Source organism: Rhipicephalus sanguineus, chromosome 10 (assembly GCF_013339695.2).
Source record: "Rhipicephalus sanguineus isolate Rsan-2018 chromosome 10, BIME_Rsan_1.4, whole genome shotgun sequence".
In the NCBI taxonomy this organism is placed as follows: Eukaryota; Metazoa; Arthropoda; class Arachnida; order Ixodida; family Ixodidae; genus Rhipicephalus; species Rhipicephalus sanguineus.
Window position 1 is genome coordinate 10,681,116 of NC_051185.1, and position 23,891 is coordinate 10,705,006.

Below are 23,891 nucleotides of genomic sequence, written 5' to 3' on the forward strand. Positions count from 1 at the left end.
TGACAACGCGGTTTTGGCTAAAATTGGGATTCATTAAAAATAACTCCCCATTCTAACTGACACTGTAACCTCCAGTAGCACTTAAAAATTTTCAGACTATATGATCCACCCAACTCTTGGCCGATCTCCCCCGAGTGGGTAGGTGCCAATCATCCCAGGAGCATCATCGTCATCAGCAATGAAAGGAGCTCGTGGCTCGAGCGCACGTTAGAGAAGAAGAAGCCTTGGCAACTGTCCAGTGTAGGCAGTGAGGATAGACGGCGCAAAGATGTCTTCGTCCCAGCCCGACAACAGCGGTAAGCTACTCTCTCAGTTGAAATCCCCCGGACCAACGTACATCGTACGCGTCGCTGCATTTTCCGTCTTATGCGCCCCACAGCGAAGCCGAGGGAACGCTGGAAGATAGCACGTAACTACCGTCCTTTCTGGTGGCACCTGTGGACTACAGGGCACCTGTGTGAACAGGGAACACCAGTATTGCGCAATCCATTGTACTTGATGACGATGTGCATGCTCTTTGAAAACGCGGACAGAGATGAGACGGGACATACTGTCCGCGTCTTGAAATCACGTCCACATCGTCGCGCAGAGCAAACTAGCTTAATTAAGTGCGCTGACAAACTCCATTGTACCTTACTGGCCGTACCGCGGTGGGTGTCCCCTTTCATGTTAGACCACAGTTCCACGAAAAAAAAACTGACAAATCGTTCTTCATAACCAGCTGAGGCGGCCTGCGTCAATTGGTCAATCAAGGCACGAGAGGTGAGGAGACGCAGTGGTTTGAGGTTGGGAGAGGTTAGAGGTTAGGTTCTGCAGAGTGTAAGAGAACACGGGAGTGGAGGTGGTGGAGGTAGGGGGGGGGGGGTGGAATGATAGAAGAAAGCAAGAAAGCACAAAGAGGAAGCCATCATCTCAAGATGAGTGCCTCCACCGCTGAGCTGAGTACCTCTCTCCAATTGGCGTAGTCATGGGTTGTAGCTTGAAGCAAAACAGAAAGGCGAGCTAGTTGGTACTGATTCATTCTTGTATAACAGAAGCGCAAGAAAGACAAGGACAAAAAGTGCACAACACGAGCGCTTACACACAACTGGAAGCTTATTGCTTGAAAACAACATATATACCCAAACACGGCCTAACACCCGCGCATGCGCACCGTGGACAAAGAAAAACCAAAAACCAAAAGAACACAGAAGCTCAATACCCCCCCCCCCCCCCCCCGCACCAGCTACCTCCCCTCCTCGAGTAGTTTTACTTCTTTGGCCGATATGTCCATAGATGGATGACTGATGCATACGGACGCCCTTAGTGTTATGTGATAAGCTTCGCCAGTTCCCGTGTCGTGCGATCGCGGTGTCTGTACAAGATCTCTGTCTGTGCGAATCGCGCTTCGCATCGGCAGTCAGCACAGCGCATGGCTAAGTGTGTTAGTGGTCTTGCCTGCAAGGAAGACTGATGCTCCCTTAGGCATATATTTACACATCGGCCTGTCTGGCCAACGTAGACACGTCCACACGACAGAGGGATGCAAGTACACGACGTTGGTCCTACACGAGATGAACCTAACTCTCTGGTTAATAATGCAACCACGAGTCATGACGTTGTCAAGCTAGTCGGCTGGTTTGAATTGACGTTGTCGGTGGTTTGAATTTCACATTTGAGATGGCCTGTTGATAACACTTTAAGATTCCTTGACCTATCCCTGCATTTTTCCTCACAACGTATCTGCTGGATTTACGCACCCCGGTCTGCTAAGCCGCTCTTGAGTTTCCCTTCCTTTCACTGCTAAGCTAATGAAGAACGGAATAGCTCTGTCGTGTCTGAAATCGGCTGTCAATAAGTCGTGTCAACATCTCGCTCAGCGCAGTTTTAATGAGCAGGTAGATCGTCTAAAAGATGCAGCCTTTCCTGTCTCAGTGATACAAGCCGCCTGCCAACGCCTTATCAAGCAGATAAAAGGTCTTGATGTTCGCAGCCAGAATCTGAATCAGAATGACAGAGTAGCAGTTATGCCATATGTGCGCTGACTTTCACATCGGCTGAAAAAGGCAGCTCAGTGATTTGGGCTCAAAGTGGTTTTTTCCGCTAGTAGTAAGTTAAGTAGGCTATGTTCAATGGTCGGCAACAAGCTTGACAACGTCATGACTCGTGGTTGCACTATTAACCGCGGAGTTAGGTTCATGTCGCTGTAAGATCAACGTCGTGTATTGCATCCCTCTGTCGTGTGGACGTATCTACGTTGGCCAGTGTAAATGTAAAAGGCCGATGTGTAAATATATGCCTAAGGGAGCATCAGTCTTCCTTGCAGGGAAGACCACTAACACACTTAGCCACGCACTGTGCTGAGTACCGATGTGAAGCGCGGTTCTCAGAGACAGAGATCTTGTACAGACACCGCGACCGCCTGACACGGGAACTGGCGGAAGCTTATCACATTAACACTAGGGCATCCCTATGCATCAGTCATCTATCTTTGGCAATATCGGCCAAAGAAGTAAAACTACTCGAGGAGGGTAGGTATGGGAACCATCGTTAAAAGCTAAGCGTTAAAAGCGCAACACCACACAACACAAGAGAAGACCGGACGAGCACAGGCGCAAGCTCGTCTGGTCTTCTCTTGTGTTGTGTGGTGTTGCGCTTTTAACGATGGTTCCCATGTCTAAACACCAACTAGCCCAACATGTCAACTCTCTTGGTAGCTGGTGCGAGGGGCGTGGGGGGTTCTGTGTTCTTTTAGTTTTCGGTTTTTCTTTGTCCACGGTGCGCATGCGCGGGTGTTAGGCACTGTTTAGGTATATATTTTCTTTTCAAGCAATAAAGCTTTCAGTTGTGAGTAAGCGCTCGTGTTCTGCATTTTCTTGTCCTTGTCGTCCTTTTTTGCGCTTCTGTTATACAAGTTGTAGCTTTGAGTGAAATAGGGCTGACCTTTCTAGATAAACCTGCCAGGGCGATAGCGACACGAGAGGGATCTGCTCGCATGTGTTATCTTGGTGGGTTTTTTTTTTTGTGAACTGTTTAGTATAAGTAGCTGTGCAGTTGCAAATTAAACGTTTTGTTGAAAGTTACCGCCTGTTTTGTGTGTCCTCCTATAGTGTCCCTGTTCTTCCTGCGCTGTTTTCGTCGACGATGTTGTGCCTACAATCTCAAGTGGAAACTCTGCTCAAAGTCATAAGGAAACCCTCCCCTTTCCCGAAATTTCTCAGTTTTGCAGGTATACACTCACACATACAAACACACGCACGAGCATACATAAATGTTGGTTGAACTTTGCCCCCCCCCCCCCCCCGCTCCGGGGAAAAAAACCTCTGGCTGCGTAAGCCATGGGCCTCTACCCTTAACGCCCGCTGCGAGCGTTGGTTTAAATACTCCTTCTCCACTAGCTTCTGTTGTTTTATTTTCCAACTCTGTTCATGGCTCAGCGCTGCGCCGTGCTCCTTTGTGGGCTGCACTTTAGTGTGGCCTTTCCTTTTTCCAGCAATAACCCCCCCCCCCCCCCTGTTATGCCCACTTCTGGCACAGAAACCAAGAAAGCAGAATATCAGATATTAGTTATGGTGTTCTCTTCTCTTATGGCTCACCCTGTGCATAAAAGCTGATCGCGATACGCAAATACGGCACGGTACTCGAGCAGGTGTCGATCAAATAGGAAGGAACATCTAATGTAACTGCATTTATTTTTGTTTATGAAAAATGAACACATCCATAAAACTCCTATTGTGAAAGTTATTTGTCTAATGCGGTTTCTCAATTTACTAACTTTCAGAGGACCAGCCGCAGTAAGTGCAGATTTAATTTCCGTTTATCCTTTTCAGAAGTTGTTACGCTCATTGTTTCAGGATTTCGCCCGCTACACCAGTTCTTCTACTTCGCTAAATGTAACGAAACTCAACTGCTACTCAAATTAGTGCCTTATTGTTGTACAACACTACCCACGTGAAACATCTCTTACCTTTCTTTCGTCTCCTTCATGAGCTATAAAATTTTTGCGGGCCCTTTAAGAGCCGATAAATTACCGATTTCGCACAAATTCGTTCACTTGGCTACTCTTTCAGGATGTAAATGTTCAGCCTCGTTAGCTTTCTCTGTTATTCTTTCGTTTTAGTTAGTGAAATTTGTCCTTGTAGTAGCTTTTTACGTTTCTATTTTTATTTTCTTATCTGTTTTTGTACTTTAATGTTCGCATTGATTTTATGTACGTGTACTACTCTATTCACAATTTATAAGTAAGAGACCAGAGATGGAAACCGCAAGTAGAAACCAGTCGTGATGCAAAGTGCGTAAAGGGAAGTCAGTTGTGTCAGACAGCAGTAGCCACGATTGATAGGAGGCCGGGTCCGCCGCGGTGGTTCAGCGGTTACGGTGCTCGGCTGCTGACCCGAAGGTGGCGGGTTCGATCCCGACCGCGGCGGTCGCATATCGATGGCGGCGAAAGTGCTAGAGGCCCGTGTACTGTGCGATGTCAGTGCAGGTTAAAGAGCACCAGAGGGTCAGAATTTCCAGAGCCCTCCACTCCGGCATGCCTCATGATCCTATGGTGGTTTGGCTAAGCAAAGCCCCATATATTATTATTAGAAGCTGGGAAGGTTTGTGAAAAAAGCTTCGCTTTGTTTTGTTCGTTCTTTCCGTCGCAGCGACAGCGACAGCGTGGAGTACAGTGGCGGCGGAGGTGGCGTGTTCCCAAAGCGAAGCGGCAAACTGTTCCTCATCGTCGGCCTGATGTCTGTTGTCGTCGTCGTGATCGTCTTCCTGATCGTCGGCTTCATGAGCCACCGCGACGCGGCGGCGGCACGGGGTGAGCGCTTGTATCAGTGCCGTTTAAAACTGCCCGCGAATGATGCACATGTACTTATACATTCGGAATCGTAAAGGAAACCTGGGCTCCAGATTTTCCGTTAGTTGAAACCAGAAGACATGAAGAAAAGTTTATTTCGTATATTTGATGGAACAATACTTCCTGCAAACTAAAGATTTCTGCATTGGGAGTCATAGGTCGGCAAACTAACTCATGAGCGGACTCACCAGGACTCACTCGATCAGGCTCATATCGAGACGCGAGTGCGAGTCCAAGTGAGTCCGACTGAGGAAAATTTTGGTGAGCCTGAGTCCGAGTGAGCCCTAAGTGCAAAATATATTTCTTGAGTGAGTCTCACTGAGCTCCACTTTTTTTGCCGACGTATGAATTTGAAACATTTCGCATTGCACACGCACGTGATAGTACGCACGTTCCTTCTCTCCGCCGATGGTCATTCTATCCTAGAATTACGCATGCACCATCGGCGTCTACGAAGGCTCATAACTTCTTGTTTCCCAAGTTACAGAGCTTGTAATTACTGTTTTTGCTACATCCAGATTTGGCGAACACCCACCTCTTATTTATAACAATATGTATTTCGTGCTTATAGGATTCATTGGATTAATAACTCAGAATGTTTCTCTTTATAACGCTTAGTCTGAGCGCTAATTTTCATATACTTGTGTACAATTTGACTTCTTTTCTATACCTTGTTTTATTCTCCATCCACACTAAGGTCTTTCAGGTGAACGTAGCGACCTGAAAGCAAATTCCGCTGCAGGTCGGCAAAATAAACGGAGCTCACTCACGAATCATATTGTTCGCTTTGAGGTCACGACGCGAATCGTAGCATACTTTAATCGTACTGCGATTTTTACGCGAACAGTCACGCTTTTGCATAGCATCGTGTACAGATTCCTTCCTCCTCCCTTCCAGCGCACAATGCCGGCCCTGCGCAGCTTGCGCCGGGCACCGCGGAGACCTGCGTGAACCCGTGCCGCAGCCCGCACTTCTTCTGCCATCCGGCCTCGGAAAAGGACGAAAAAGGCTGCTTTGAACCAGGATGCGCCTGCTGTGAGTGTGCCTGCACCCTTTATCAGCATGCGACCAGATATCCAAAAAATTCAGACATAATTATGGATCCGTGTTTCCGGATCGATTTTAAAAAATTCCTATTTTAACGGCCAATATGATCATGTTCCGTTCTTTATCGAAAAGGAATGTTCTAAGCGGACATTGATACATTGGCCGGTTTGGCCGATATAAGCTTTACCTCACGTCAACAGTATCTCGCAGACCGCACCCATCGCACATTCAACAAAGGGCTTGTCGAGCACGGCGCGAGAGGCGTCAACGTATGTAGGGTCCCGGCAGCCCAAAAGGACACCTTGATATACGGTACCCAGGCGGCACCAGGACGCGCCAGACGACATCGAATAAACGGACTTCGTGATGTATGGTTGCGTCTATTAAAAAGTGGGCGTTTTGTTTTGTATTCAAGTGTCTGTGCTTGCGTGTATATATGTTATTGCGTTCAAGCCTTACAGACACATCGCGTGTTGTGACGTTTTCGTTTTCAGACCATTTCAAACATTCGAGTATTGAGAATAAGGCAAAATTAAACTCCGAATTTCGGAGAATTGGGGATTTACGAAAAATAAACTCCGATAAACGCCAAATTTCGGCCAAAATGTAAACTCCGAGAAACACCCTCCCAACTTCAAGAAAAATAAACTCCGAAAACACGGAGCCCTAGACATAATGCAGTGTGCTTCAAACTTATTGGCCGGAGGGTGCCGGATTAGCGAGGTTCTGAGGTGTCGAAGGCCGGAAAATAAAGTACTAAATAAAAACCATTGAAAATAAATCGGCAAACATACGGTACACTTGGCCTACAGTAAAAATCAAATTGTAGCTAAATGACGTCATTCGTTCGAATAATTTCAAATATTTACGTTCCTTGCCTTCATCTCCTACGATAAACTTCAGGAGTTGAGCGAAATCACTATATTATAAGGTGCACTCTTTACTGCTAAGTCTTCATACGTACGTTAATTTGAAATGTTCTAAACATTTCAAGTTAATATTTGACATTGCTAAATTCTCGTGTTTTTTTTTTGTTTCTTTCGCTGTATGTATTCTTTTTTTTTTCAGTATTGCTACAATTCTATGCATTGAGCTTTTCCTGCCATGTTGCTGCTTGCGTTTCACGGGGAGGTGGGACTAGTCAACCTGCATTATGCAGTTTTTATCCTACCACCCTCGTTGTTTACGTATGTTATGTGCCTTTGGTAATAATAATTTCAAATAATGCAGACATTAAAAAAATATTAGTGGGGAGAAAGCATCTCAACATTGCAACGCTTCCCGCAACGTTAATGAGAACTAACAAACAATCGAGGCAAGGAAAGTATAGCCGATGTTATTTGTAGTAATTACGATTTAAGTGTGAATAAATTAAAATGGACGAAAATACAACGTGCCGCCGGCAGGGACCGAACCTGCAACCTTCGAATAACGCATCCGATGCTCTACCATGCGAAGTAATTTTTCGGTTGTTCGCGCTCATTCCATACACCGTCGAAGTGTGACGCAAACATCACGCACCACTTCTGATGCTGTTGATCACCTGTAGTCTATAGAGCTGCTCGATTCCACTGGTTGCCCATCACCGGACGTAATGCTAACACACTTCTGTCATCTTTAGAGCTAAATCGATACTGACTATTCTTTCAACAGTCCCTGAGCACTGCCACAAGCGGTGTCCACCTGATCAGGAGTGTGTTCTCGGATCCCCAGTGGACTACAGGGGATGCTTCAGGCCTAACTGCAAATGCGGTGCGTACACCACGGGCCAGCTCGTGGCATTAGAAGTTAACTGGTCGCCAACGCAACTACCTTATCTGCACATGATGAACAGTATGGCAAAAGTCAAGTATTTTACTATGAATACATGCGACGTCGAGAATACATTTATCCGTAGAATACCCTGGTTCTCAAGCGTGAATACTCTGATCACTTACTTGATGACGCATAAAGTGTATATTGTACATATACCTTTCTTTTATTCTTTTTTTTTGCTCTGTATTTCTCATCGTATGTGCATTGCATTCAGCTGTATTAGCCTAACGTCGTATCTTCATATGCATTGTACTTGTTATTATTTGATGTTATTTTGTTTGCTTTGATTGTTATTTCGTGTCCCCCCTCCCCTCTGTAAAGCTTTGTGCGATTGAGGGTAAAATAAATGAAATTAAATGAAATGATCATCATCCGGTAACTAAAGGCAAAAGGCATCTGGTAAAAAAATACGAAAACAAAAAAAAACTTAAAACAAGCCTGTAGCACAGGCTTGTTTCCAGTCTAACGATAGCGTCTTGCTCTAGTCGTCGATAATTTTCAATGAGCCACTTGCCACCTTTCAATCTCTCAATGAGTGACTCAGTCAGATAACATTTTGCTGTGTCACTCATCGCTGAGCGACTATGCAACAGTCGTCATGATGACTCCCATCCGCGGAATGTAGCTGTCTACCTCCAATTTCCTTTTTTGTTTTGTGTTTTATCGCGGATGTGAGCGTTATCACAAATTTATTCTTCTTTCTTAAACATTTTCATATCTATCTATGCAAATAACCCTCGCTTCACTGTTTTGTTCGATTGATTTGGCGGTTAATAAAAATTGAACCCAATGATCATCCTCCTTCAAGTTGGTCTATTCCGGGTGCTGATAGGAAAAATACAGATTTCCCACTCTGAGACTTTTTCAACGGCCTTACAAATTACAAAAAAGGAAAACAAAAGTACGTAGAAATGGTTTAGTAAGACATCATCTTTAGTTCACATCGAAATATTAGCTCCGTGCACCTGAATGTCCCCTTAGAGTTACTGGCTAGGTTGTATTTTAAGCTATCGATAGCGACGCGGAGTCGCAAAACATAACTTTTTTCTATCATATTTCTTAAGCCGTATACCAATTCGTGCACATATTCTGCGAACATTTCAATTTTCAGAATCCATCAGAGCTCCATCGGCGGCCAGTAACTGCAGCTCCGTCTGTCCTGTTGGTCAGAGGTGCCGTTCCGATGCCCCAACAGATGCTCAAGGTTGTCATCTCCAGGATGTGCGTGTGGTAAGCCGCAGGGGTCTTGAAACATCTTTGAAAACAAGCTTCTAGACTTTACTAATCATAGCACAGCATACAGTGTGCGGAGGTAATTCTCATTATCTTCGTTGATGGGTAGACATCGAAACACACTGAATTTTTATTAACATCGAAGCCGTTTAAGCCAGAGGTTAGGCCCGTTAGGTGTTCGCAGAAAAACTTCGCCGAGCGATGACGTCATCATGCGTCGCCTAGCAACGCGTTGGAGGCAGGAGAGGAGGAGGAGAGGAGAAGTGGAGAGGAATAGGTAAAGAAATGCATAAAACGAAGTGGAATTTCTTGGCCAGGCGAGATTCAAACCCCGGTATCCATGGTCTGAAGGCGAGCGTAGCAACCACTCGGCTATCCAGGCACGCTAGTAGAGCAAGCATTTATGGGAACCATATGATTGCGTTGCTATGGGCGAGAACGAGAAAAGATAGAAAGAAAAAGATAAAGGTAGAAAGAAACACAGAGAAAGATAGATAAATAAATGGAGAAATAAATAAAGAAAGAGACAGAAAGAATGATAAGGAGAGAGAAAGAAAGGTAGAGAAATAAATAGAGAGAGATGGAGCCTCAAGTTGGATTTTCTTGGCTCAACTTGGCTTCCCCAGGCTTAACTGCATGCTTCCCTCTATGATCATGTGGCTGTATCTAGGCTTAAGTGGCTATCTCTAGGCTAGGCTAGGCTTGGCTGGTATGCTAAGGAAGGCCGCCCAGCAGCGCTGTTCGTTCAGTCTTGGCACCGCCAGTACGAAGCTGCCGTAATTTTTCTTCCCTCGTGGTCTAACGTAACTGCGAACTTGGCTCTGACGGCGAATATTTTTTTTCGCCTCCTAGTTGCTTTCACGAAATTTATAGCACTGCAAAGATGGCCCTCCCGCTTACATATTTCTCACAGAATCCGACTGCGCGTCACCGTGTCCTCTTGGAAAGCGATGTCGGCCGGGTTCACCAGTCAACTCGAATGGATGTTTCAGGCCGGGCTGCATATGTGGTGAGCGCTATTTGGGCATTGTAAATGGTCGCTGACGAGCAGCTGTAGCCCATTTAAGGAAACACCAAACGCCTCAGCGAAGTCTTAAATAATAGAGAGCTTCAGAATTGGGGACGCAAGAAGGTTGCGAGATGCAAGTGCGCATGCGCAGAACCCAAGCCAGTCTCGGGCTCTTGCGTTCGCGTTGACCTAAGACCCGAAGATCGAAAACTAGCCTGGGTCCCCAAGGCGTCTTGCGTGGCCAGCGAGACGACGCAGACGCAGCGCGGGCCACGATGCAGTGTCTTGCTTATTAATTAAAACCGCTCCACCACAGATGAACAGGTTTCATTCTTTTCCAGAACAGATTATTTCCTCTTTCGGGCCTCATAAATACCACTATCAATGCTGAGGCAAATTTTTAAAATTTTTTTAACAAACTTTAACTTCCCACACGGGCCTACGTGATGCCTACGTTGCCTATGTCACACTTTAAAGGTTCATTCACACCTACGGCTAGCACCAGTCGCACTACCACTCGCGACTGGAGATCAAAAAGCGACTCTACGCGACCGATGTTCCCAGCGGCGTGCGACTATACCCGTCGCCACACAGATTCACGTCTGCTTGCATCGCAGTTGTCCCTTAATATAAGCTGACATCCAGTCCCTGCACATCCGATTGGTTCAGATGCTTGTGACTGCAGTCGACTGAAAAATGGAGCAGCGAGCGATCAACTAGCCAAAGCAGTCTGCTTTGCGACTATTGCGGCCATTTGCGACCATTTGCGGCCGGACCATTTCGGCATTCATCCCCATTGTGAACAAGGCTCCCATACGGGAGGCGAAGCGTCTTCAGTGCTTATAAACTTTCTTAATCAGTGTCCCTTTTAATTCTTGTCACGTATGCTCCCGGCCAGGCTGGTTTCCCTCCAACTCTCGACTTCACGCACAATCATCAGAGACACCAGACACTTGCCAATACTGCTTGTCCCGTCTATTGTGTTTCACAGTCACTCAATTAGGCATCACCAACTGCCCCAAAATTCTATCCTTTTGGACATCAAACGTACAAGCTGCTCATGTTAATTCAGGGGCACCCCCTTGAGCAAAAAGAAACATTAAGCACAAGATCAGACGCAACTCTATTGTGTACGCAACTCTATTTGAATATATCTGGAGATATAATGTGTTTGTAGTGTCACCCATTTTATTGTGCACCGTGTTCTTTTTTTCTGCTTTGGAGTTCTTGTTTGTTATGCTACAATGTTATCCTGTGCTATTTCTGTTTCGTGCATACCGCAGTGCCGATGTATACGGGGGGAAGGGAGCAATGTCAAGCCGCGACTGTGCGGCTTTTTTTCCCTCCTCCTCAGCCATGTATATATATATTTTTTTGTATGCATGTCTGGAATAAAGACTCAGACTCAGACTCAGACTCAGACTCAGACGTTTTGAAATTATGGTCGATAGGTTTTCACAAGACGTGTTAACTTCGCAAACTCAGAATTTTTCATTCTAACGACCCCAGAACCAAACTGCGCACCTCGTTGCCTGCCTGGCCTTGAATGTGCACCGTCTTCACCGAAGGACCTTTACGGCTGCTTCTCTCCGGTTGCGTATGCGGTAAGAAGTAATGTGGTTTTCTGTTACGTCAATGTTTACTCAGTTTTTAAGCAGTCTCTAGAAGCTTCCTAGACTCGTTGATCATATTTTATTATAAGTATGCCAGCGGCTCTTCCTAACAGGCCTTTTTTTTTCAATTCTGCGAAAGACTCTATGGAAAATTCAGTTTGGATTATAACAAAGACTACGTGCGTAACAAATACTTATATATGTAAAGGGTGCACATGTTTCACGCTACTGGAACCAGATATTTTAAGAAAGCATGGCCGATCCCTCTGCCGTAGGAATCGGTATAACACGAAAGTGAAATGTGTCTTCACAGACGCAGTCGAGCGTTTGCTGTGCATTGTTTCGCCACCCGGGCGAAGGAATGAATGCTATAGCAACAAATTGCAATGTCAGGCAAAGAACGGCAAGCAGCTCGAAACTTGCAGCGAGCTGCTCAAGCAGAAAGGACGCACGGAAAGAAAATACACAGGATGAGCGCGAATTAACGACTGTCACAGCTCGACAGTTAAAGCGCGTTGCTCAATCACAAAGGAGGACGCACGAAACGAACGCACAAGTATTATGAGCGCGAACTGTCACAGTTGTAACTTATTTGCGTGTTAGCAGCGCGCTCCTTTCGCAAAAGCAGCCGCTGCAGTGAGCGAAGTGACCTTCGTGCTCTCTGTAACTTCAACGCAAACTTGCGGTGAGAGCGCAAGACGTACAAACCACCGTTGTCACGAGATAAGCGCGCGCGCACGAGCGACCACGCCCTGTAGAGCTGCGCGCTCATCGCAACGCGTGGGACGACGACCTTTAAAGCGCGCTTGTCGAGCTCTTCGCACCATCTCGCTAGTGATAACGAAAACACGCTGAAGTGCCACTGATCTCTGAGTACCGCCACTGGCAAATGGTGTATATAAATATCTCGCCGTTAGTATGGTGAAGAACGTGCTGCATATAGCCGAGTCGTTTCGCGCCGCGCGCGGCGGAGCGAGGGGTCGTAAGCTCGACTCCTGGTGGCGGAACTTTTTATTGGTTTTTTCTTTGCCACCTCTTCGTCTGTATATTTTACAACGTCATATCCGTGACGGAAACACGTCAGTGGAGCCGTGGTGGGCCCCGGCATAAAACACTTCCGTGTTAAAAAGTGGTTAACTACAATTGAATTAAACCAGCGACATATGACTTGCCGTCCTGTGGCGCTCGTGAGAGTATCGTTATATTGCGCTTAATTAGTTAATCATCTAAGATCAGTTATGGAAAACTTTTCATGTTAGCTATAGGCCCAAGTGTGTTTCCCTACGTTGTTGAGGGCATTCTAAAACGACCGATCCAATTTTTTTGTGGCAACGTATATGCTGATTTTTTCTGTCGTTTAATGGAAGCCAGCGAAATATGAAATAAAACCACGTGACTGCGCTCGTGCGCTGCGGTACTGCAGCGCTCTGCAGCGACAAAAGGGTGTACGTTCATAAGCCCACGGTATTTCCTTTATGGGGTTTATGACGTTCAACAAAAAAAAATTGATTTCACCTACTTGTGTTGCGTCGTTCAAGGAACTTTTGGTACAACTTGCAGACTGAGCAAGTTCAGTAAATTCCCAGTTCTAATAAAGTGCTCACACTCGTGAAATTATGGCACTTTTTTTCTTCCGTAGAACTTCCAAGGAGGTACGGCTACAGAGCACGTGGAACGACTCCAACGAGTAAGCGCCAGGAGCGTGGATTTCCGCTCAGTGGATACCGACAGTGTCGGCGTATTCAGTTTAACTGAAATTTCCGTGCGAACCTATTCCACAGAATCTTACGTTGTGAAAAAGCAATCTAGAGTGCTTCACTAGTTGATCTCTCTTTGTGAGAAAACGTTGCCATGTGAGGAGGCTTTTGCCATATTTCATACATGGGCCATTTCTGAAATAAATTTGACGTCAGGATTCGAGAAACATGCCAATACCGATCTTCAGAATGGCTAAAGTCTGGGCACCGATTCTGAAATATAGTTTTTCTTTTCTCCACGGTTGTGTTTCAACATATGATGACTAACTCGGAACGGTGACTGCATGGGGCGCCTCACAAAAAAAAAAAAATGCTTGAGATCAGTCACGTCCGTGTCGCTTTCCCGAACAAAGCGTTATTAATCGATGTAGGCGGGAAACTAATGCGAGTACCATTTATGAAGATAGAATGTTAATGAACGTATTTATTAAGGAAATAAAGAATATATAAGACGAATACAGTCACGTGCGGGCCGGGCCGCGTGTTTGAGACCCCTGATCGTGATAACCAGGCGTGACAATAAGCGTGACACTTGTTTTCTTTTTACTTTTCCTCGTGTGTTCGGACATATTACGTACATTTATGCTTTCCGTAACGCCTGTATGTTTGCACAGGATGCATTTCTCCGTGTCCATTCGGCAAGGAATGCGCAGAAAACTCGACCAGGGATGAGCGAGGCTGCTTCCAACGAGGCTGCATCTGCGGTAAGCAATGCCAAATCGCTCAAAAGAGCGAAGTATGCGCTCGTGTATCTTGCTCAGAAGAAGAAAAAAAATGTTATAGTCCGTTTCATAGAGACTGAAAGTATTTGCAGTGCAGTGCACTCTTTATTTCTGACTTCCCCTTGATCCCTTGCGATCGTACTGAGCACTTATGACCATGGTCAGCCACATGAACATCAAGCACAAGTCGTTGGATCTTGTCGAAGCATTATCCCTTTTCCCTGTGAACATATATACTCATCAGTCAGAGCGCCTGAGATTTATATATGACGTCAACAGCTCTTATAAAATTAAAAAAACATCGAGTCATGTACTATCATTATGGCAGAACAGCGCAGACAACGGGACGAAGAACATACAGGTCCCGTTGTCTGCGCTGTTCTGCCACAATGTTCATGAACCAACTAGCCCACCTCAGAACCCCTATGAAAATGCAGCTATTCCATCTTTCAGCAGTCGAGCGCCATAACCACTATGTTCTGCCACAATGGTCCCACCTCAGCCTATTATTTTTTAGCGTCACATGTGCAAATGGCCCCATCGCCTTTTTTTTTTCTTGTTCTTTATTAAGGCGAAAGCCTTAGGTGCCTCTTCAAACGTGGAAATTGACCGTCGGAGTCGCGCGTCGGCGGTGTCAACACGAGTGACCCAACAAATCACCATCACGTGATGACGACACAATATGACGTCACGGATTGCCAAAATTCTTGAAGTGATAATTACATCACTAAGATGTCACATGATGACGTCATCGCATGATAACTTCGCTTGGTCAAAGGTGGGCCGATCACGGAGGCTGCGCGAAACCCGGTGGGGTGTACAGAGCTTGCAATGCCGCTAATCCTGGAGGCAGTGCAAAACCACATTAGGTGCAGAGATATTTCACAAGGGGGGCTGGGGAAGATGAATATATCGATTAAGAACAAGAATGCTTTCGCCTTCGAGTCGTCTTAGGCTAATGCATAGGGGAGCTTGTGAGTTTCTTTTATTTTCTTTTTTTACTAACTTCAGGGAGCTAAGCGCCAATTCTTTCAACGAAAACTTATTTGATTCATTCATTCATTCATTCATTCATTCATTCATTCATTGGTTGGTTGGTTGGATGATTTTTACGCTGTCAAATTTCAGAGATGAAGTGTCCCCAGCGATGTCCACTGGGATATCGCTGCCGACAGAATTCTCCGAAGGACATCGAGGGCTGCTTCCTCTACGGATGCATTTGTGGTAATTATGCACATACGAAAACTACGCAGAATAAAATTCGTGCCATCACAAACAAAACGTTCATGTCCATCAAAAAGACAACAGCCTAAATTGCACTTGGCAGCTACCGCTAATGCTTTTTTTTGCTTTCTTTTTAACATCGAATGACCGTAAGAATTACAACACTATAGTCTTTTTTTTTTCGTGAGTTATTTCGTGGCAGCCGCCCTCCGAACACATTACAGAAACTATCTCGTAAACTAAATGCAGAATATTTTTACTTCGTTTTGCAGCCGCCCTCCGAACACATTACAGAAACTATCTCGTAAACTAAATGCAGAATATTTTTACTTCGCTTTTGCATACCCCACCTGAAAAGATCGCGACTCTAACTTGACGTACTAATTTCCTTGACCTTCGCTTATAAAAAGTGGCACCATTGTTACGGTAACAAAATGCAAGTACACCAGTCAACAGCAACTCAACCCACATACAACGTATATAGTATGCATATTTCCCGTACTTATTTGTTTAATCGTAATGTAATGGAACCACAGTATGTGAATGTAGAAGCTTCGCGACTCAATTGACCATCTTCTTGAAAACTCTTGCGTCAGTGAAGTAGTAAGCAGAATGCATCGAATAATTTTATTTAAATTCCATTAGCGGAATAATAGCAGAGATTTCCAGAGAGATTTCTTCTGTAAGTCATTTAAAAAAACATTTGAACAGTCTGTGATGATTTTGTGACTGCCGTTAGATACTATTTCTAAATCTGAGAGAGTCGAAGGAGTTGGTCGACGTCATTGGCTGGTGTCTTTTAACTAGGTGAAGGTTAGCATTCACCTACATGCATTTTCTTTTATTCAGAGCCCGTTCCTGTCGCACCGGCGCCATCAAACCAAACCACTTCCGGAAACCAAACCGGAAGTAGCGAAGTCCCAAGAGGTAATACCTAAGTAGTGCACTCCATTGCATAAACTATGTCTGAATCTCTCTATTGTTCTATTAATAACGTTCCTTTGGATATTTAGATGCAAGTTGCAGCGTGACGTCACTGAAATGTGTCGGCGCTGCTATCGCATTTTGTACACGCAAAACTAAATTTCGACCACCTTTATTTAAACTGCTATTTTCTTTGAAGCCAACATTCACGCTAGGAAGTTTTCTTACTACTTCCGGAAAGATTGCTGTTTGAAGTGATAATAATAATATATGAAGTTTCACGCGCCGAAGCCACGATATGATTGAGGCACGCTATAGCAGAGGGCTCCATGAATTTCGACCATCTGGTCTTGTTTAACGTGCACGTATATCGCACATTGCATGGGTCTCTAGCATTTCGCCTCCATCGTAATGCGACCGCCGCGGCCGGGACCAAACCCGCGACCTTCGGGCATAGGTCGGCAAATTTGCTCATGAGTCGATTCACTCAGACTCGGATCTGACCGTGAGTCTGAGTGAGTCCGGGTGAGCAATACTTTGGTGAGTTTGAGTCCCAGTGACTCTGGTTGAGGAAAATTTTGGTGAGACTGAATCTGAGCAAGACCTATGCGCAAAATATATTCCTTGAGTGAGTCTCAGTGAGTTCCACTTCTTTTGCCTACCTATGCCTTCGGTTTCGCAGCCGAGCACACATCTCCACTGTGGCAGACGTTGATTGATGTGATAAGTAGCGTAAAAGGCCTCAGACGTTAACGTAGTCACATATTCTGTTTATATTCTGTTTGTCTGCGCTACGTCTCTTTGTTGATGAGCATAGATCCCGTGTTTATGAAACATATTCCGCTCAGTCAGCGCACTGGCGCGGAGCGACAACGTGCTGAAACTCGTAGGAAATGCGTCAGAAGTACGTTATACGCGAAGGCTGTGCTAGGCATTAGAACAATGGCCCTCTGTGTGGCTACGTCTGTGTTTTTTCATAACACTGCTAGCGAATACAGGCGTCATCGCATTTCGAACTTTGCTTAGCCACTAACGTAAAAAAAAAGACTTACAGGTCTTTCGCGTGGACGGTTGCAGCTTGTACAATATGTCAGTTGTAAACTGCGAAAAAAATTAACACTTTCAGTAGCGACGAATATCGAAATGTCTACTTCTAACAGAACTCACTCAATTTTTTTTATATGAAACAAAACCGAGAAGTATCACTTTTTTCCATCTGTGTAACGTAACCGACGCACCTCAAATAGCTACCATATGAAACGAGGCGATGGCTCAGAGGATAAGCGGTTCAAAAAATTGCTTCCACGCAAGGGCGATGCAAGTGGTTTGATTAGATGGACTGAGCAAAATGCTGTAGTGTTTAAAATATGGCGTCTTTTTAAAAACGAAAGCGACAAGACTCGCGCCGAAAGCAGGCATTGAATGAAGACCACATGAACCCATTAGATAAACTTGCGTAAAGTTTTCAATTTTGCATGCGTATATGTACACGTACATAGGCGTGCGCAGGGTTCCCATTCAGGGGGGGGGGGTTGCGAATGTTCGTCGCAGCGCCCCCCCTCCCAATTACGTCAAGGTATGGCGCTGATATTGCGCCCCCCCCCCCCCCCCCGAGTTGCAGCGTGCCCCCCTCCCTATTATGCCAATATGTGGGGCTGACATTGCGCCCCCCTCTTAGATGTATAAGCGGGGCGGCCGCCCCCCCACCCTGTGCGCAAGCCTATGTACACGTAAACTGCAAACGCAAGCACGAACGTACACAATGTATGGTTGAACCCCTCCCCACCCCCCCCCCCCCCCCCCCCCCCCCCCCCCCACACACACACACGCGAGAAAAATCTCTGACTACGCCCCTTATTAGAAACATCTTGTGGAATAAGATAATATTGTCCCTGAAGTTACTCGAGGTTGTGTCTGAGCACGTGGACATTCAGACACCGGACTTGAAAATTGCCCTTGTGTGTAATAACAGGAGTGGCATTTGATTATATGCGTTTAGCCAAAGTGACCCCTCGCCGTTTGCTGGAGTCGCTTTCTAAATTTCTCTATGATTGATGGTTATATGAATTTACCGCGTTCATATGCTTAGTTTATAACCGCGCTGAGTTCATGGGTCATAACTTGCTTACTAATAGTGTGTTTGACTTGCATGCGACGAACTTTCTGCAGTGGGAACAGGAAGCCCATGGCCGATGGGAGACGACAAAGCACTTGCCATAGGCGTCGACCAAGACTTCAACTCTTCGTCAGAGTTCCGTAACAACCGCCTCGTTATTACACGTGAGCAAAACTCGTTTTATTAATTCCCGCACAGAAGAGAGAATTCATTCAGGCAACGCTGAAAACGCCACCAGCGAAGTTTTCGTACTTTTCTGTTTTGTGCAATGGTGATACTTCCGATTCGTGCGTGACCGACGATAGTGCAAGGTACGCGAATTAAGCAGAAAACTCACGGTTAGACACGTCGTCCAGCATGCAGTCCGATGCCTCCGAAAGGTCAAACAGCTCAAACTTTATTGAATCTGATGCACAGTTCTGTGTGACTGTTGGTGTGACAAGACGTATGCCAGACCGCGTGCAAGAATGGCGAAGCGGCCTCATGTATAAAAAAGCTGGATGGGGTGTTTTGTGCCTCCTTCAGCTAGTTCCGTCAAGGTGAACAAGCAGGAGCGAGGCTCAATTAAGAATCGTACACCAAGTCTCTTCACCTCTCACGCTCTCGATGGAAGGTAACGTGTACGAGCATGCAATAGACACGCGAAGCTATATAGGAAGAAAAGCATATTGGGAACGTATTGGAACTGCCGGTCCACGGAAATAACGTTGTCTCCCTCCTTCGGCGATATCATAGGCGCTGTCGGCAAAGATTGTTAGAAGTGCCGTCCAGTGCTGTAGTAACCAGAGCTACTTGCCTTACTGTAATGAAATGATATTTTTTTCGTACCAATCTTAATAGTATCTGTTCTTAGTAAGGCAACACCTCGGTTTCATCATTATTATCGTGTGTATATTTCGTCTGTATGTATTGTGCCTTGTAATTAACATGTTATGTAATAATAAAACATTGCCGATTGATTGATTGATTGATTGATTGATTGATTGATTGATTGATTGATTGATTGATTGATTGATTGATTGATTGATTGATTGATTGATTGATTGATTGATTGATTGATTGATACTACAGGCGACAAAAGCGAAACAGTCACAACTGTATCTCCCCAAGAGCATGCCGACCACAGCGCTGCTGTTAGCGGACATGTACCCAGCCCAAGAGAGAGACGCGACGAAGCTGATGGGCCTTCGGGCTCTGTAAACGTCTCCTTGGACCTCCACAAGCAGTCTATCAGCACTGAAGGCTCTGTAACAAACTCGGGAGGTGCCGGTGCATCTGACGCGAGAGACACGCTTCTACAACACAGTGACAACAGCTCCTCAACGCTGAGTCACGGTCCTAGCCCATTCGTCCAGATCGACAACGCATCGACGACGGTGTCAGTAGGTCAGAGCAAAGAGGAAACGTCAGCTGGAACGCTGTCTATGGTCAACGGGAACGTGTCCAACGGATCTGTGAACGCGGCCAGCGCCGATGACGGTCCCAAGTCCGCGAACACGTCCTCCCCGAGTGACGAACAAAACGACGACGATGACGACGACGACAACGACGACGTCTCGGGCGACGACAAAGCTCAAAACGCGACGCTGGCAGGACGGAGCAACTCGGAGAATTCCACACGTGAGAAGTCTGACGATGTCGGGACGATCGAGGGCGAACAGGGCCCGCCAAGACAAGGGCAAGATTCAACATCCAAGATTTCGGAGGCCACGCTACAAGCCACCGCATCAACGACTTCAAGCCAGCAAGCAGACGAAGGTAAGATTAAAAAAAAAAAGTGAAGATCAAGTCCTGCTTGAGACCACAAACTATAAGTATACGGTATGTAGAAGGGCTGAAATCGACCTATGTATCAGACACCCTTTTTTTTCTACTTTAGTTTTCACACGCGTGATTTCTCAGTTTTATATATCGTAACGTCAAATTAACTGAACATCTTTGATGAAGCGCGAAACGACACACGGACGCAAGAAGGCACATAAGAAACCACACAGCGCTCACAGACCTTGGCAGTCATTGTTGGTCCATATAAAAATCACCCGCCTGACTGTTGACCGAACTTATCGACACACTAGGTGATTTGTGTACTAGCAAGCCGTCGACTGCATTGCGCCTCAAGGGGTTGACTTTCTTGCGTAAGCGGTGACTCACGGTGTTAGCTTCATAATTTTGCTTTGGTAGAGTGACTTCCTTCGCGAATTTCTCCGAGTGCTTCCCCGTGTTTGTGTCTACCTGGCGATTGTGGCTTATAAGCAATCTAGTTTCGAAAATAGGGACGTAAAACCCCAACAGTTATTATTATAGGTTTTGAAAATAGACATGTTGCTAGTAGTGATGTGTGGTGTCCATATGTGCCTTCTCGTGTCCGTGTGTCGTATCGCGCTACATTAAAGCTGCTCGGATGATTAAAAAATAAGCCCACATTGCTACCCTTGTCGAATTCACAAGTTAGTGAAACGCCGAATGCATTGATAAAGTCGTGTTCATCCGTATGATTTTACTGTAACAACGCAGGTACTGTGCACGGTTAACGAAATCATAACGTGATAGCGTTAAAGAGTTCGTTTCGCAGAAATTCTGGTGTCGGTGTCGGCGCCGGCGTTGTTGGTTGTGAGAGAAAAAATCATCTTGTCTGTGACCGAAGAATCGAGAAGGATGCAAATAAAATAAATGATAAAAATCTTGGGCTCGAGTGTAAATCGAACCCAGGCCGTCTGCGTGCCAAGCAGCTGTTCTACCACAGAGCCACGTTACTGCTTGAAACTGCTTCAAAAACAAAAAAGAAACTATACGAGTGTCACGTAGTGTAAGGAGTATCCTTAACGCATGTAATATGCGTGGCAGAAGAGTAGTATCGCGCCAGGCGTCAAAACATGTGAATTTCCCGACGAGTGGGTGTTTTAAGGGCCCACCCATTACAAAGCGCTCAGACAAATTTAATCATCATCAGCTGCAAAAGCATCAACAAAGTGAGCAGCTGAGTAGGTCCGCGTGTTGCCTTGGGGACGCGCGGGTCCTTCGTTGATTCGCAAAAGGAGGAATTATGGCGTAGCGGGCACTTAAAAACTGTACTTGCAGTAGGAATTCTAGGATAGTTTGAAACGGCCAATGTTAAGCGCACAGTCGTTCGTTTCCTTACGGCACGGTTGAAGCATGCACCAAGAACCGAAGCTAGGCTAGCAATTGAGAAGGCGATGCGCACGAGGCCCGATTTCGTTATCACTTTCTACTCTCGAACGCGAAGCTCAAGCGTCCTCTAAGTTTTATATCTGTACGAGTAGGAGCTGTATGAAATTTCATTTAGCTGCTATACATATACAAAACTATAACGTCAGCAGTCCAAGGAGGGGGCACTTATACGAATCCGTAAGAGAGTACAGTCGAGCCCGCATATATCGAACCCACATTCAACGAATTATTGGGTATATCGCATAGATATATAAATATCGAAAATATTTATATATCGATATAAATATTTATATATTTCATTTATTGAATTACCCATATATCGAACTCTTTTGTGATCCCCTTCAGATTCGGTATATCCGGATTCGTCTGTATATGAAAGGCTATGCTTAACTATATACTGACAGGAAAGACACGCAGCGCCACTATATTTCTTCCTCCACACTACCCCTTCTTAGAGTGTATCAATAAGAAGATAGCGCTAAAGTGACATCAAAGGAAAGGCACACAAATACAGTCAATGTCCTGACTCTTAACTGAACAAATTTTGCTCGATAGCAAAGTCCTTTGGTAAACATGCCCAAGGCAGCTGAACTGAAACGCAAGGAGCAAGAACAGACCAAAAAAAAAAAAAGAAAGTGGTATCGCGTGCACTGTGACAGTCGACTGCTATGGCAAAGGATAAAGTGCAGCGGTTGTCTTGTTTACGTATCGCCTCGTGACTCGCAGTGGACTCAAAGGCAATCATTATTGTTATTTTCTGTGCTCAACTCGCTACTGTAAACGACGCATGATTTATTGTAACGTATAGGTAACGTATACAGTGAGCTCCCAACAGCTTAGTACAGCTGAAACTCACAAAATGGAGGACATCTTGCGAAAGTTAGAGATGCATAGCCTACTACTACGTACAAGTGGATGCGAAGTATTCTTTCCAGAGATTATGTTCCTTGGAAGTTACTGTGTTACGCTACTCATATCGTAGGTCACCTCTCGTCTACAGCAGTGGATCACCATGCTTCCGCTTCCAATACCACTACCCAAGGAGCCACCGAAGATCAGCACCCTCCGCGGACGGCTGCAAACGACGGTGTCCGAAAATAAAAGGCATCTGACACCTCCATTTCTGGGTATATCGCTTCCATGGAAGCCATGAGTCACTACATTCAGGAAGGGAAACTGTGGGAAATGTCAGGAAGCTGAAGGCTATGTCAGGAAGCTATGTAAGGAAGGCTGTCGGGAATGCTTCCATATTACTAGCGAACACGCACAAGGACTACAGAGAAAGACACAGGACAACCGCTAGTCTTTCTGTGAAGACTTTGTGTGTGTTCGCGAGTAATATAGAAGCATTCAGCCAGTACCAACCAACCCAGCTAAATGCATTAAAGAGTTATCTGTCAGGAATCCGAACGCTGTATCAGGAAGCTGAAACTATGGTTATGTCAAAGCTGAAGACCCCAGCGGTGCTGTCTGGTTGAGCGTGCACTTCCAATGCGGCACGTACCGGGTTCGATTCCCAGTGCCCGACCGGAAACCCGCCGGTTTTTCCTAAGGGGTAGAGGAGTACACCGACCTGGCACTCGGATGTTCACGGATGCTCATCTGGAATGGTGACCCCATAAGTTCCTATAAAGGCCCCTGGGTGCACCTTAACCCACCCAAGCCTTGGTGAAATAGTCGAGCATCCGCCGCTGCTGTGGGGGGCAGAGAATTGCTCCCGCCGCGTATGCCGGTGAAATAGGTACAAGCACGCTACCGGCCTGATGCTCGGCAGAACGAAGTACGTAGTCGCTTCGGAAGGCACCCTCCCTGTGGGAAATTGGCGGCATGGTACCGCCAAACCTAAAAATTAGGTCATCCTTTTTTTTTAGTGTTTACTGGCATATGGAACGTCATCAAACCGCACAAAGTTTTATTCTGAATACACTTACACATTGATGACACGTGTTAGTAAGAACAAAATGACGAAATTTAAGCAGTGGCGGAGAACCTTGCCTTTATTTCAATGATGACAACCGGCCGCTGCCGTCGACAGAGTGGCATTTAAGGTTCATAATGGTACGTTCCTAGAGTGCGTGATCATTTCATTTATTGCTACTGCTAGTCGAGCAGAGCAGTGTGTAATAAAGAGCTGATACCTCTGAGACACCGCAAAAGCATGCCACTGAATAAAAACGTCATCGAAGAAACCGCGCGGTGCACTTACAGACACTTGCAAAACCTACCAAAGAACACAAGGAAGCCCACTACAGGCTTCTGTCGACGGATGACTCTCTTTTTTTCCTTTCGTGGTTCTTCGTCAACGTCTATGGCTTCCGCAAACGGATTTGCAATACACGTATAAGATCAAAAGGTTGACACTACGATGGGTTTTGAACCAGCGACCTTTGCATGCGAAAGATGACAGTATGCGT

General features: G+C 45.7%; 1 protein-coding gene across 1 annotated transcript; it reads left to right on the top strand.

Annotated features, from left to right (window-relative positions):
• Positions 1–268: 268 nt before the first annotated feature.
• LOC119372338 (dentin sialophosphoprotein-like) lies at positions 269–22,596 on the top strand. The gene is made up of 11 exons (XM_049419851.1): positions 269–296; positions 3,761–3,773; positions 4,629–4,789; positions 5,726–5,863; positions 7,529–7,627; positions 13,917–14,006; positions 15,153–15,248; positions 16,098–16,175; positions 18,342–18,452; positions 19,360–20,046; positions 22,460–22,596. Exons 1-11 carry the CDS (start codon positions 269–271, stop codon positions 22,576–22,578), a joined length of 1,620 nt encoding a protein of 539 aa, XP_049275808.1. The 3' UTR covers positions 22,579–22,596.
• Positions 22,597–23,891: the final 1,295 nt, after the last annotated feature.